This window comes from Gymnodraco acuticeps, unplaced genomic scaffold, assembly GCF_902827175.1.
Source record: "Gymnodraco acuticeps unplaced genomic scaffold, fGymAcu1.1, whole genome shotgun sequence".
NCBI classification, from domain to species: Eukaryota; Metazoa; Chordata; class Actinopteri; order Perciformes; family Bathydraconidae; genus Gymnodraco; species Gymnodraco acuticeps.
The window spans coordinates 3,451,753-3,466,552 of record NW_022989985.1 but is presented as its reverse complement, the minus strand read 5'-3'; the positions used below and the strand labels follow the sequence as shown (position 1 = coordinate 3,466,552).

The 14,800-nt window shown below is 43.5% G+C and overlaps 1 protein-coding gene across 1 annotated transcript in view; it reads right to left on the bottom strand.

Moving 5' to 3' along the window:
- Positions 1 to 2,016: 2,016 nt before the first annotated feature.
- ep400 (E1A binding protein p400) overlaps positions 2,017 to 14,800 on the bottom strand; it is a 34,176-nt gene continuing 21,392 nt past the window's right edge. Inside the window, 25 exon segments of the mRNA XM_034212502.1 lie at positions 2,017 to 2,905; positions 2,907 to 3,062; positions 4,127 to 4,204; positions 4,306 to 4,470; positions 7,864 to 8,006; positions 8,831 to 8,981; positions 9,279 to 9,515; positions 9,711 to 9,844; positions 9,930 to 10,125; positions 10,293 to 10,399; positions 10,480 to 10,525; positions 10,618 to 10,788; positions 10,870 to 10,948; positions 11,043 to 11,099; positions 11,235 to 11,371; positions 11,455 to 11,502; positions 11,592 to 11,765; positions 11,882 to 12,114; positions 12,221 to 12,374; positions 12,526 to 12,570; positions 12,669 to 12,806; positions 13,310 to 13,384; positions 13,523 to 13,810; positions 13,921 to 14,032; positions 14,180 to 14,376. Of these exon segments, the coding sequence (XP_034068393.1) occupies positions 2,774 to 2,905; positions 2,907 to 3,062; positions 4,127 to 4,204; positions 4,306 to 4,470; positions 7,864 to 8,006; positions 8,831 to 8,981; positions 9,279 to 9,515; positions 9,711 to 9,844; positions 9,930 to 10,125; positions 10,293 to 10,399; positions 10,480 to 10,525; positions 10,618 to 10,788; positions 10,870 to 10,948; positions 11,043 to 11,099; positions 11,235 to 11,371; positions 11,455 to 11,502; positions 11,592 to 11,765; positions 11,882 to 12,114; positions 12,221 to 12,374; positions 12,526 to 12,570; positions 12,669 to 12,806; positions 13,310 to 13,384; positions 13,523 to 13,810; positions 13,921 to 14,032; positions 14,180 to 14,376 (3,453 nt within the window). The 3' untranslated portion in view covers positions 2,017 to 2,773.

The following is a 14,800-nucleotide window of genomic DNA, read 5'->3' as shown; positions in this document are numbered from 1 at the left end:
GAATGTTAAATTATACTTGAGTACAGTACTTGAGTATATGCACTCAGTTACAAAGGTTCATGGTCGTTATAGCTTCTCTGACCTTCACATCATGCAGGAAAAAAACAACCACTCCTGTTTACAATGCCCATTTTTCTGAATACAAATAAGAAACATTGGGCACGCTGGAGTGATGTCCAGGCCAGAGGAACCATCTCTGCCATCTGCTCGTCTCTCGGCCACTCTTCCGCATCACCTCCCTTGTCTCAGGCGTTTAGGGCTGAATGTGGACAGGCCTCAGAGTGCCAGAGAGATGGGAGCTTTCAATGAACTGAAACCACAGTGTCGTAATGTCTTCTTCCTAAGAGGCAGGGCGATACTGATGCAACAGTGCCCCCTAGTGGAATCATCTGCATCACCTTTTTGAAGCAAGAGAGTGCACATTTTGTTTAAATGTTTTTTCCCGATTTGAAGCAAGTTTGCAAATGACACCATTATACACATCAGCTCCCGCAAAAGATTATAAGAATCTTTAGTATGCATGTTATAGAATAGGCATACAAGAACGGCTTAGTCAACTCCATCTTGCTTTAAATGCAGAAACATGTTTTCTTACCCGTTCAGGAACAGTAAGACCAGCATTGTTGCAGAGAATTGTTGCTATAAATGGTCAACAAATTGATTTTGTATCTACTTTTAAATTACTTGAGTTTAGAAATGGATAACTACTTGCCTTTCAAGGCGTATATCCAGTAGGCTGCAATAAACGTTAGTTAACTTTGTTATAACGCACGGAAATCCATAACAACATATTTTCATGAAAATATTGATGTAAACTAGAAGGTGGACTAATGCAGCATCGATTTGGAGTCAGTAGGTCACACATGGCATCAAAAAGATCAGAACATCTAGAAAATGCGCTAACACATTTATAATAATTTCGTTCTCCTTTTTAAGGCAATTAGTCTGGACAATTTGAAATGACCTTTGGTTTTTGTGCAAATAATATTGTATGACCGCCCATTAGTGAAATGCTGTGGTAACGAGGGCTCAGATGTGGGCTTATGTACGGGGACCCCTCGGGGTACTTGAGGGGATTGCAGGGGGTCAATCAAAAGATTAGGGATTGCAATATATATTTCCACATAATCCTGGTGTCCTGCCCACAGAACTATCAAAGCTTATGAAAGACAAGCAAGCTCAAGTGACTCATTAAAGCTCTTAACAAAAGATGCTGAAACTGCTAGAAGTGAGTCTAAATATTATTTTTCTTTCATTGACAATTAGTGTTAATGTCTAGTTTAAAAACATTTGTATTAAGGGTGAGCTATACAAGTGATTTTCATCAAAGGAGCAGTTGGGTTTGATAAGATTACAAAGAGTTTAATAGAAGAACAAATGTAGGCGAATCACCACAGATGAGTGAGGTGGTTCTTATAGAGTTGCGACTAGCTCAAAGGGGACACGAGACTAAAAAGGTTGGTAACCCCTGTGTTAGAAGGCTGGTTCGAATGTCTGTCGAATATCCAACCTGAAACTGACTTCTACACAGTGTAACCCTTATGAGTAAAACTATGGTGAAAGAGATATTGGATCTCAATGTGACAAACATGGCTCAATTCAGGCTAAATAGATAAATTACAACAAAAAGAAGACATTAAGTGTAGAGTGGAGGGTTGGGGATTCTCAGCTCCTTTGCCCTCACACTAACTCAGTGGACATTTAAGCCGAGTCAGCAGCGAGCCGGGCCAGCAGACGGTGCAGAGAGGCTTCCTCAGACTGTGTGAGGACAAGATGCTGAATATCCACTGCATGCTAAACCGTCCCGCAGCGTTTGACTCACTTTGTTGCTCAGCTGAATCCTGCTGCGCCGAACGTGCCTGCCTCCAGGTCCTTTAGTCATACAAAAATAATGAATAGCTATTAATAGACCACCAATTATCAAATAAGATGACATCCTCCAGATTTTTTGGAACAACCATTTTAGGGACTATATCATAGCAGGGAATGTGTTAGAAGAACCCACAAGATTTCAAAGTACTTACAACGGATTTAATGAAAAAAAATCAAAGGAAAAAAGATGAATTTGTATATAAAAACAAAACACTTTATTACAATTAGGCTGAAAAAACCCAATGAAAACACGACTACTTTACAAGTACAAATGTTTTTCATTGATATTTACATTTTTTTTTTCCTTGACATCAATAAAAAAAGACAATTCATGAGAAAACACAAAATACTAAAGTACATGTTTACAGTGTATTTGCTGCAATAAAAAACAAATGACTAAAGGAACGTGCATTATTCTCCATTCAGTTTCTATAGACAACAAGGGAATTAGACATAAAAGGGACTATTTATGAATACACTTATTCTAATGGACAGCTCCTTATCAACGAGGAATTACCCACAAGCCTCGGCCTCAGATTTCTCTTGAGTAATAATATAATCATCATTTGAAGGCAGGACTGCTGCGTCTGTCCTTTCATGTGTTGGGCAGTTGTTGAGGGGGAAAGACGTTTCCTCATTCCATGACACGAATAAAGAATAGCAGTAACAAAAGTTGACTCAGCAACTTTATGGATCCCACCAGAAGCTGTGGTTGATCTTCCTGGAGGTCTGAACACTGAAATGATCCTGTGGAACAGTTAGTCTATGGTTGAAGTGAGGTAAAGGTTGGGTGTGATTAACAACGTGATGTCTGTCTCTGGCTATAGCTGCTGTGGGATCCATAACAACGCCTCACATCTGTACTGCAGGAAAACACATCAGATTCATGAGAGTGCGTCTCCTAGCTGCTGGGCTTGGCGGGGGTTTTGGCCCTGATGCCCCCCTGGCGAGCTTGACCCTTGGCGGGCTGTTGGGGCTGAGAGGGCTGCACCGGGGCTTCGGCAGGCTGCTGGGCGGGGCTGTGGGGGGGGGGGCGTCTGGATCTGGGGGGAGGTGGCTGCGGTCACCACCTGCTGCTGGAGGAGCTTCTGCTGGACTGCCTGCGCCGCCGCAGACCCCGCAGGAATCATCTGCACCTGGGCCGGAGAGGACGCCGCCGCCTGGGTCAGAGTCACCGTCTGAGCCTGGAGCTGAGGGGGGACGGGACGGGACAAACAGAACATCAGAGAGAATCTTTCATGAAGGATCAAACAAACCTAGCACCTTAAAGGACGAGGGTCACATTGTGGACGTCTATGAATGTCTGCTGGCCATGTTTTTATGTTGAATCGGACTCCATTTGCATTTAACAATGCTTCCAACATCCAGCTTTCAGGCCACATAAATCACTGATTGGCTGTTCTGCTCGAGCTAAATGGCCCACGTGAAGAGAAACGGACGAGAGGAAAACAAACAAACAATTCATGTCCTGAGGGAGCAGAACGAGTCACTTTTGATTTGACATCCTTATCTTATCCTTCTATGGATATTTTCAAAAAGCCATGGCCCTCTAGAATGACAGTAAGCGTGATAGTGTGAAAATGGCCATTGTATTTCAATGATTCCATTGCCCGCTGTTATGGAGTTATTTCCTCTTATTCAGGCGCCTACATTACAAGATATGTGGCAGCAGTCTTTGCAGTGTTGGCCAAGATGCAGTAAATGTGAGGCAAGTGTAGTTTTTTATATGTTGGTTTGGTGTGTCAGTACATTAAGTACTACAGCGGGAAGATGTCCAGGTTTACAGCAGTGAAGGGAGAGTGCATCCACAAGAGGAAGTAAAGAAAAGCAATAAACAAGTAAATTGTAAAAAAATAAACAACCTGTTTCAGAGGTTTGATGTGATCCTTTTCTCTGCAGTAAAAGCTTTATTGTTTTTGTAATACCCCTCTAACACACTTGTTATGATGTACTTTGACTCATGAGGTCTTGTGTTATCTCTCAGGTGAACCCGGTCCAGCCTGATCGAAGGAAAACCAATAAAGAGCGGGCAGGAACCTTGGCTGACCCTCTTTGGTCCTGTGTGGTTTAGTTATTATCGTTCTTTTTGTTTCTCGTGCCTGGTTTAAATATCAAAATGATTAAATAAACAATCATTCTAAGCCAACTTGCCTCAGCCAGGCATTCAAGGATGTGAGTAACGTGCCATGTCCCTGATGAATTAAGATGGATGCATAAATAACAGAGGTTAAACTGCTCAGCCTAAAGCTCTTACCTGCTGTGGAGACGACACAATTTGTTGAATATTGGCCACGGTGGGTTGCTGCTGCACTATTTGTGGGAGCTTAGCCACCTGATAAGAGAGGTAAACAAGAACATCTCATATCAACACACACGCCCTCTGTTCACCTGCGAATATTTACTGTTCAATAGTGAGCTCCAGTGATCAGGTACCTGGATCTGCTGGGCTCCGGTGGGTTTCTGAGCCTGGGCGATGGATGTAGTGAAGAACTGGGTCTTGATCCCTGACTGCAGTTGGGTGGTGGTAGCGTACGTCACCTTCTGCTGCGACTGCTGGGCCGGCTGAGCTGCCTGCACTGTGACCTGCTGGCCGCCGATCTAAAGGAAATAACACTACAGTTACTCCATTCACATTCATCAAAGTCATCTTTATTGTCAATCTTTCAGTTTGTGTACAGACAGAGGGATCGAAATACCGTTTCCCACAATCCCGAATACAAAAATATATGTATAAAATACAAAATCAACAGACACATTTATACATATGCAAACATTAAGATATAAATAAAAGCACAACAATCAATATATACAAAATAACTTCTTTAATGGTCATTTGACTGGATTGACATAGTGCTTTTATAGTCTTAAAGACCAGGCTTTACATCTACACAAGTCAGCATTCACCCATTGACATACATTCATATATACAGGGTTCTTACACCTTTTCCAAAGTCAAATTCAAGCACTTTTCAAGCATTTTCAAGGTGCATTTTCCAGCTTTTCAAGCATCTTACAGCTGCTGTAAATTACATATTTATATACACATACTCAAATGATTATTTCCCTACCTCACATTAAATCAGATGTTCTTTATGCTATAAACAACCAAATGTGTGTTTCGTGATAGCATTCTACTTGAGGATGACAAATTAAAGAAAAGAAAACTAAGTTTAATATTTCAAAATGAGTGACCCATCTGTATGTCCCATATAACCTGTCTGAGCCAATATAAAACAATCAGCCAAATAACTTTTCAATACATTATTGATTACTATTTTTGAGGTACTTTTAGGTTTGGCAGTAAAACACAAGTCAGAGGTACATGGTGTACTTCTACTCCTCTACAGTTCAGAGGTACATGGTGTACTTCTACTCCACTACAGTTCAGAGGTACATGGTGTACTTCTACTCCACTACTCCAGTTCAGAGGTACATGGTGTACTTCTACTCCTCTACAGTTCAGAGGTACATGGTGTACTTCTACTCCTCTACAGTTCAGAGGTTACATGGTGTACTTCTACTCCACTACAGTTCAGAGGTACATGGTGTACTTCTACTCCACTACAGTTCAGAGGGTACATGGTGTACTTCTACTCCTCTACAGTCAGAGGTACATGGTGTACTTCTACTCCTCTACAGTTCAGAGGTACATGGTGTGTACTTCTAACTCCTCTACAGTTCAGAGGTACATGGTGTACTTCTACTCCACTACAGTTCAGAGGTACATGGTGTACTTCTACTCCACTACAGTTCAGAGGTACATGGTGTACTTCTACTCCTCTACAGTTCAGAGGTACATGGTGTACTTCTACTCCTCTACAGTTCAGAGGTACATGGTGTACTTCTACTCCACTACATGTATTTAATACCTTTAGTTACTTCACAGATGTGGATGAATGATGTGAAATATAATCAAGTGTTAAATCTTTAGTTCCACCTGGAGTAAATTCACAAGCTACCCTGCAGTATACAAAGTCATTCAAACTAGCTGCACCTTTACCAGCTTTGAGAACACTTTCATGATCAATCATTATAAAACACATCATATATATTATTCTGAAATGGACCAATCTGCACAACGACTACTTTTACTGTCGCTACTTTAACTATATTTGGATGAGAATACTTTTCTACTTTCACTTGAGGAATATTTTGAATGCAGGACTTTTACTGTGACAGAGTATTCCTACACTCTGGTACTTCTACTTTTGTTAAGTACAAGATCTGAGTACTTATAATTTCACTACAAGATCTGAGTACTTATACTTTTACTCAAGTACAAGATCTGAGTACTTATTCCACCTCTGGTAGCGTATTAGTCTGAATTGTAGTCACAAAATCACGCAGAGCTGCATAGAAAATAGACTCACAATGGTAACAAGTGGAAAATAATATTTACAAATGTGTACAATGATTTGTAGGTAATGCTGACTACTCAAGACACCTGACTTATACATCTTCAAAGGAAGACTGTGTTCATTCTACAATTACATGGGATTAAAGCAACATGTAGTTTTACTTGTATAATACTTACATTTTATATAAAGACAGTTTGTTTTCAAATAAACAAAGTCTTGGCTTTCAGAATATTAAACTTGTTTCGGCAAATTCAGATGATAAATACAACTTTAGAGCTTCAGCATAATTACAAGCGGAGAACTGAGTAACTTAACGTCACAGCAGGTATAACAACAGCTGGTGTTTCTTCCACACACACACACACACACACACACACACACACACACACACACACACACACACACACACACACACACACACACACACACACACACACACACACACACACACACACACACACACACACACACACACACACACACACACACACACACACACACACACACACACACACCACACACCACACACACACACACACACACACACACACACACACACACACACCACACCACACAACACACACACCCACACACACACACCACACACACAACACACACACACTAAAATGTGTCTTCGGGTCAATGTGACTGATTTCGAGAGAGCAAGTCACATTTGGTTTAGGCACGAAACATACTACCAGTAGAAATACATTGCTTTCAAAATCGCTCTGTGTCGAATCAATAGATTATATTTCGTGACTATAACACGAAATGCCGTGAGTGCTTCATCCTCTGAACACCACAGGATGGCGACGGTAACGCACATAACATAGGTACGCTCCTCTGAAATGATTGTCCCCTGCAATTATTATTATCCGTCAATCGAGTTCGCTATTCAGCTAGCTAACGTTAGCTTAAACAAACGTAACATGCAACGTTAGCCTAATCTAAAATGCTCTTCTACGGCGTACCTTTCATGTGGCTCGTCAGCGCAGACTCTCGCATCGTTATTTTTGCAAACTTTGCAGGAGGCTACTCGTGGGCTTGACCCTCGTCTTAGCCATGGCTTGTATTTGTCTTCTGCTAGCCAACGCTCGTTGAAACTGCAACCTCCTGGCACACAGTCATCTATCACTCTCATCAGAATGCTCAGGTCAGAGTAACACAAACACTTGCAGGTCGCGCGCATAGCGCGGGAAGGCCGCAGCGGAGCTGTTTTATGTAAAAGCAAAGCAATTATTTTCTTTTAATCTAAAAAGCGAACTATTCAGTCAGACAGCAATTTATTGTAAAAGTAAAGCATTTACATTTTCAAGCACTTTATCTCAATTTCAAGCACCATTCCCAAAATTCAAGCACTTTCCCAACCTTGAAAACACCACGTCAAATTTCAAGCATTTTCAAGGATTTCAAGCACCCGTACGAACCCTGTATATAGTGCCACCTCCTTATGAGGACATTTCAAAATGTTGTAGACTGCAGGGGCTGGGGACACTTCTAAGCTAAATCCTAAACAAAAATTCTAACCAATTTCTGTTCTTATCTTTGATACACTGCATTTGTTGTTTCTGTTGTAGACAGAGACTGAATACATGTTTTTTTTAAACTATTAGTTCAAATATTCTAGCGTTACCTTCTGCTGGACAGTGGTCTGTCCCAGCTGCGGCTGGCCGGCCTTTTGCTGAGCTGCGGCGGCGGCCGCCTGCTGCTGCTTCTTTAACTGGAGCAGCTGCTGCACCTGCATCTGGGGGAAGGACGGCGACAGCACAGGCCCCCCTGACAGAGGAGAAAGAAAGATATATTTGACATTTAGGACAAAAATTAAAACATTTGTGATGATGAATGATAACAACAGCACATTTGTCGGAAAAGAGGTCCTACTACAATTATGCAAACCCAAGCAAAAACAAATATTGTTTTCCCAGATTCTAATCATTGTTGTATCAAATATTGAGCAAAAATAAATATATGATCAAAAGAAAATAAACATTATTTAATAAATTCATTTTTAACTGTTAAGTGGCCGGTAACTGTAAGGAGCAACAATCTAGTCAAAGTCATAAGGCGCTTTCACACCGGAGTACTTTTCCCAGTATAGTTCCGATAGTTCTTGAAATGTTGCGTTCACAGTCACACCAAAACATCCGGAACTAGAATTGAGTTCCTGAGAACATTTTCACCCCCTTTTCAGTCCCTGCTAGAGAGCAGGGACTTTCGTGGGAGAAAAAGGTTCCTATTTCTGATTGGCTGGGCAGATTGCAAACCACGGCCCGTAAAACTCGGAAAAGTTTTGTGAAGCCGCCATTGTATTTGCTGGCATTAGCATTAGCATTAGCATAGCGCACCAACGGAGAGAAACTAACTTATGGCAACACAAAATAAAACATGGGAGCGGTGGAGATGAGGAGGTGTCGGCGTTCTGGCGATTTAATCGTAAGGCTTCAGTAGAAGCCAGTCCCCAACGCCGGGGCTTCCGGCCGGGGACTTCGGGTGGCAGTATACGCCGTGAAGTTGTTTGCGGCCTGCTAAATACGGCAAAGTACTTGGTGTGAAAGCGCCTATAGACAAAAGGTCCCGTATCCATCAGACTTTTAGCACACCTGTTTTCTGGCCAATAGCCACGCTGATGCCTGCTACAGTGACTGGCAGTGTAGTGACGCCAGCTGAAGAGACCACCGCTGGCACAGAGACCACTGGGGGCTTGGTGAGGGTCACCTGAGCAGTCTGTCCTGCCTGAGTGGGCAGTCGAGCCTAAAAAACAAAAACAAAAAAGTATTGATTAAGAACTTACATCAAGAAATTATAACAGAATGAAGACATTGTTTTTGGTGGGGAAATTACACTGAATTTTCTCATACTGTATGATCTTGTTATACATCAACTTGTTTGGACTACACCTCCGCCAATCAGATAACCAAAAAAGATAAAATGGTTGTACCATAGACAACAACTTAGTCTAGATTATATTATTTATAATCTTACAATCTACCAACAGAAAGCTGGTCTTTTTATTCATATTGTGGGGAACATCAATCTGCACCATCTTACCATCCTGGCCACCTGCAGGTTGGCCACCGTGGCGCCGGTCAGCACGGCTCCAGGTCTGGGGGCTGCCACTGCTGCCAACTGGGGATTGGCCTGTGTGGTCTGTGCAGTCTGACCCTGGGGGGCCTGCTGGACCCCTGCAGCCTGTTGGCCCTGCGCTGCTGCCACTGCTGCAGCTACCTGTTGCTGTTGCTGCTGCTGCTGCAGCTGCAACTTATGCTTGTGCATCTTCAACAACTCCTGTAAACACACAGATCACAGAGTTAATGTCAGTTAGCTGTACACACCCTTGCGCTGTGTAATTGCATTTTTTATTGAGTAAATCGGAAGTACTACCATTAATGCCATCATACTGAACATTTCTATTAGTGCAGCTCATTTGTGAGATGTGTTAAAAAGTCACATTGTGTGCATCTTGTGTAAAGATGCTGGTACCTGGGGTTTGCCTACAGCTTTGATCTGTGGGGAAGCAGCCTGCTGCTGTTGGTGCTGCTGCAGCTGTTGCTGTCGGAGCATCTGCAGGTGGGCTGGAGTGAGAGGCTTCCCTTGTTGCAACTGCATCCCTGCGGCTGGACGAAGGAGAGCAGATAAGTCAGAACTGTCAGATTTAAAAGAGCAGCAGATCTTATCAGAGAAAAGCCTTTGATCTGATACCTTGTGTGACCTGAGTGACCAGAGGGCGCGTCTGAGACTGCACCGGACTCAGAGTGGTCGTAACTACTGCTGATGCCGTAACTGGGGTAACAGCTCGAACACCTGTAGCTATGGCAACCACCTCTGCAGGGGCTGCAGCAGCGGTGACGGTCCTCTGTTGAGCATGGACCACCTGGGCTCCAGCGGCACCAGCAGGCTGCACAAACAACAACAAAATAAACCCAATGTGCAAAGGCTCCAACACTTGTAATGAACATTCAGTCTGCAGGGTGCACGATGCCGGTCTAATGCGTCATGAATGACTGTAAATCAGTAGGAGGCTGAGTTAAGCCAGAGCAGCAGTGATATGAGAACTTGACTCACAGAGAGGGTGCCTGTTATGACGGGAGATGCCAGCCGTTTGTTGGCCTGGAAAGGACTTGGGGGAACTCCAACTAATGTGTTCACAATCACATTCCCCCCTACAGTGGCTGGAAGAAACAAAGAGCAATGAATAAACTATTGGAACAGCAACAGCTCTGTAAAGTGAACCATATGTGTGTAAGCGTACCAGCCTGGATGGTGGTGCCCACAGTGGCATTCTTTATGGCTCCAGCCTGAAAAACATGAACCAAATGTTTAAGAACATCTTGTTTTGGATCTCACTATACATAGAAAAATATTGATTAGAGCATGTTTTGATTCTCACCAGAACAGCTGCATTAGGCACCGCAGCAGCTCCGGGCACTGTGGCAGCCTGAGGGACCAGAGCCTGGCCTGCAGCAGGAGTCAGCGCCTGGCCGGGGGCCACCTGGGCCCCGGGGGCCCCCGCCTGCTGCTGCTGGACCAACTGCTGAGCCTTCTGCTGCTCTGCAAGGGCCTGCAAACACATCATTCAGTAGATATCAAGCACTATTTGGATCTATGGCCATTTGTGGACATATTCATTGCCAACAATCACCTTTTTCTCCTTGGCGATCCGTTCAGCACGTTGAGAAGCCACCTGAATGGGAGGGAGGGGCTTGTCATAGCTGATCCCACTGAAGAGAAGAAAAACAATATTATACTTTCATCTTTATTTATAGATTCATATCTTAGATGTTTATGGTACAAATACAGCGACATTAAACAAACCTTTCTGCTAAAACAGAGGCATGTTTGGGATTTTTCTGGAATGGATTCATGCCAAGCCTGTAAGCAGAATTAATTAAATGAATACAGATGAGAAGGACATATCCAATCTGAACAATAACAGCCTGGTTACATGTCACACGTTTTGGTGTGAGCTCCGTTATGAGACTTTACATTCACTTCATCAGCCCTTACAGTGGTTTGATTGGTGGGCTCCTCTTGCTGGCGATGATCTTCATGAGTTCAAAGCGGCTGTTGTAGAGCTGAATGTGAGTGGCGTTGTCATCCTGTGTGTAGATCTGACAGGTCCTCAGAGGGCGGCTGTTCTTAGACTGAGCAAAGAAAACACAGAACTAAAGTTAATCAACAATTTCAGGAGCAAAGCGGAATCGATCAAAATGCCAGAATAAGGTACCTTGTATATGCTCTTGGTTTTTTTCTTGGGGTTTGCCTCATACACCAACTGAAAAATAGTTAGAGACATTATTTAGACGAGAACACGGTGAGGAATTGAGTTTTACAGCAAAATAGGGTGACTGCCCTCTCCATTACCTTGCCCTCTTCTCTGGGAATGATGACGTTCTCGTAGCGGTTGCGACACTGTTTGGGCGAGCGGTAGATGCGGCTGCAGGAGTTCACCACATCGCTCACCAGGTCCCAGTTAGGAGTGTGTGCAGGAGACACGATTGTCAGGTTCAGAGGCAACTCCAGAAGCTGCTTTACAGCCTGTCAGACACACAGCAATGGCATTTGGAAATTGAATGAACATATCATTTAACCTCTTTGAAGTGAAGTGCAATTCCAGATATATTCATTTGAGTAGTGGTGAGAGGCGCCAGTACCTGAAGCAGAGCCCAGTCCTCACTGATGAGCCACTCCGGGTTGTCCTGACCCGCCTCCATGACAGGTTTAACCAGCGAGGGCAGGGGCTTGGCAAAGGGAGCCTGCTGCTTGAGAGAGAAGTTCTTTTTCTGGTCTTTGCCCTCGCGGCGAACTTTCAGCATGCTGGCCTTCTCGAAAAGCGAGCGAGGGGGGATGACCGTCTCCCCGTGGCCCTTCTTCTTCTTTCTGGCTGCTGCCGGACAAACACACGGAGTCAGGACAGAGACACCTGCAGTGACACTACAGATGTATCCAAGTCGTTTAGAACTATTTCACCTTAAATATAAATCTCATCTCACCTGAGGGGTCCATCTTGAGTCTCTTGTGCTCCTTGCGGACGTAGACAGGAGGCAGCTTGGACTCCGGCATGGGTGCAGTGTCATACATCAGCATCATCACAGAGTCGATGTAAATGTCATTGTCATCTGACGGTGGTGTGGGTGGAGTCCAAAGCTGTGTTGGAAAATCACAAGTCAGCACAAAGGCAGAAGACAGAGTGGGACTTTTGAATGGGTCAATACAAATAAACAACATTAGGAAGAGAATAGTGAAGATCCACATTTAGATAAAACGAGGACTTCTGTTTTTACAGTTGATGTCTTACCGGCATGATTTCTGTATGGCCGTCCTCTGCATCAAACACATACTCCTGTTGAAGCGCAGAGAAAAGGTTCATGTCAACAACAGTGCATAACAATCCACACAGCTCTTCATGTTTGATTAGTTGAGATCACAATGGCCACCCACCATGTTGTAGGCATCCTCTCTTGTGTAGGTGAAGAGATCTTCATCTCCCTCCATAAAGTGCCGCTCTTCCTCCTCCTCCTCCTTCAGCTTCTGGAGCTGCTGCAGCTCCCAGCCTCTCTTGGAGCACTCCAACCTCTCCTGAGGGGAAGAAACACCAGGCAAATGTATCAAAAGCAACGCAGTAGAGCAGGATTAGATGACAACTGGACTGATTTACACACATGTAAATACTATAGTAAATGCCTCTATATCAGTGTTTCTCAAACGTTTTCATACCAAGGACCACTTAACCAATAAAAAAACACTCGCGGACCATCTAACTCCACAAATATCCAAAAACACATAGTTTTTCTAGAACAGATTACAAAAAAATTATACAAACAAGTGGCAACATGTGTGATGAAGGTGTTGCGCTGGGCTATATCATGCAATCGAAAGTGAAACTTAAGCTCGCTCCATTGCGGAGATATTTCCGCAAGAGTGCGGAAAACTTTTATTTATTTATTTATTTCAAATGTGAAATGTTACCAATATACTCACGGACCACTAGGGGGCGCTCACGGACCACCAGTGGTCCGCGGACCACACTTTGAGAAGCACTGCTCTATATCATTCAAAAGGGTCATGTCAGTGTAAGTTACCTTGAGAGCAGTTTGGTCATCACTGACATGGAGGTACTCCAGGTAATGCAGGGCATATCTTTCGATTGGTGTGAGCTGTTTAAGGGAAGAAAATACAAATCAAAACTCAGCAAGACAATCAAACAGAATTTCATTTTGTATAGACTCATTTCTTGTATTTGGACTTTTCCGTTTCAACTAGATTCCAAGCGATATGTAAAAAAGTGAAGGTACCTGTTGTATGACTGCATTCAGCTCCTCTTGCTGAGCGGGCTCCTCGTCAGTTTTGCTCTCCTCCTCCTGGTTGTCCTTTGACTCTTTGCCTGCTAACTCTTCCTCATGCTGCTGCTCCTCCTCCTCCGGCAGGGCATCCAGGTTGATGCTGTGCAGAGCCTGGATGTATGGTCTAGCCACTCTGGGAGAGATGGCCTCAGAGGCCGACGGCTCCTGGTGAAGAACCACAAACTCCTCCACCTTCTCCCCTGAGCCGGCCTCCACCTCGAACAGATCCTGGATGGTCCGCTGAAATGATGTCAGGTCGGTTATACAGGTATAGTAATGTGTCTTCAAAAGAATAGAGGTGTGAAGAGTGTCTGAAACTTCAGGACAAGACCACATTGAATTCATCTTACTTGTGTGAGGTACGCCAAGGTGTAGTCGGTACCCTGAGCAGCCACCTCTCGGATCAGGTCCTTGGTGCCATTCTTCAGCAGCTTCTCTTCAATGGAGTTCCCACTCTCCAACCTGGGCAACACACACAAAGAAACCAGAAGTAGCAACAAAGTCCTTAAATATTGATTTAGGTATTTCACATCTGGAGTTTTACGAGTGATGTGGTAAAATGTCAATATAGAGGAAGTCAAACTGAATTTGCATTGTTGATGATGTCACCTGTAAATGTGTATATCCTTTGAACGTCCTATTTTGTCACACCACTCCTGGGCGCGGGCATCCATGCTGGGATTGAGATCTGTGTCGTAGAAGATGATGGTGTCTGCATCAAACAAAGTGCCGACTGCAGAGCAGCAGCGGTTTGTCAGGATGCTGCAGAACACGTTCCTGTTCCGGTTAAACTTCCTTATGTTCTCCTGCAGGGACACGAAACCACGCACGTGAACAAACCCGGCAGAAACCTCAGATTTGAAACGTATTTTCTTTGCTTATCTCAATGGTTTGTATTCCACAGATGACGAGCATTCTCCAATGTAAACCAACCCTATAGATTATCGATATTCTTATTGTAAACATTGAAATGACCCACAGCTTATTAAAATGTTATAAGGCTGCTGTTGCAACTAGTTATTGGGTCTCGTAACTTTTTGGTCATATGACTTTGTAACACTTAACGTGCATAAATGCAAGAAAAGGGATAAACATTATTAAGATCCCTTTTGAATCATGAGGGCGAAACCTCAACCTGTATAAAACCTGAAAACACTCTATGTCAATGTAATTGGAATAATAACACCCACCCTTTTCCAGTAACAAAACAGAACTTTTTTGATGTATATA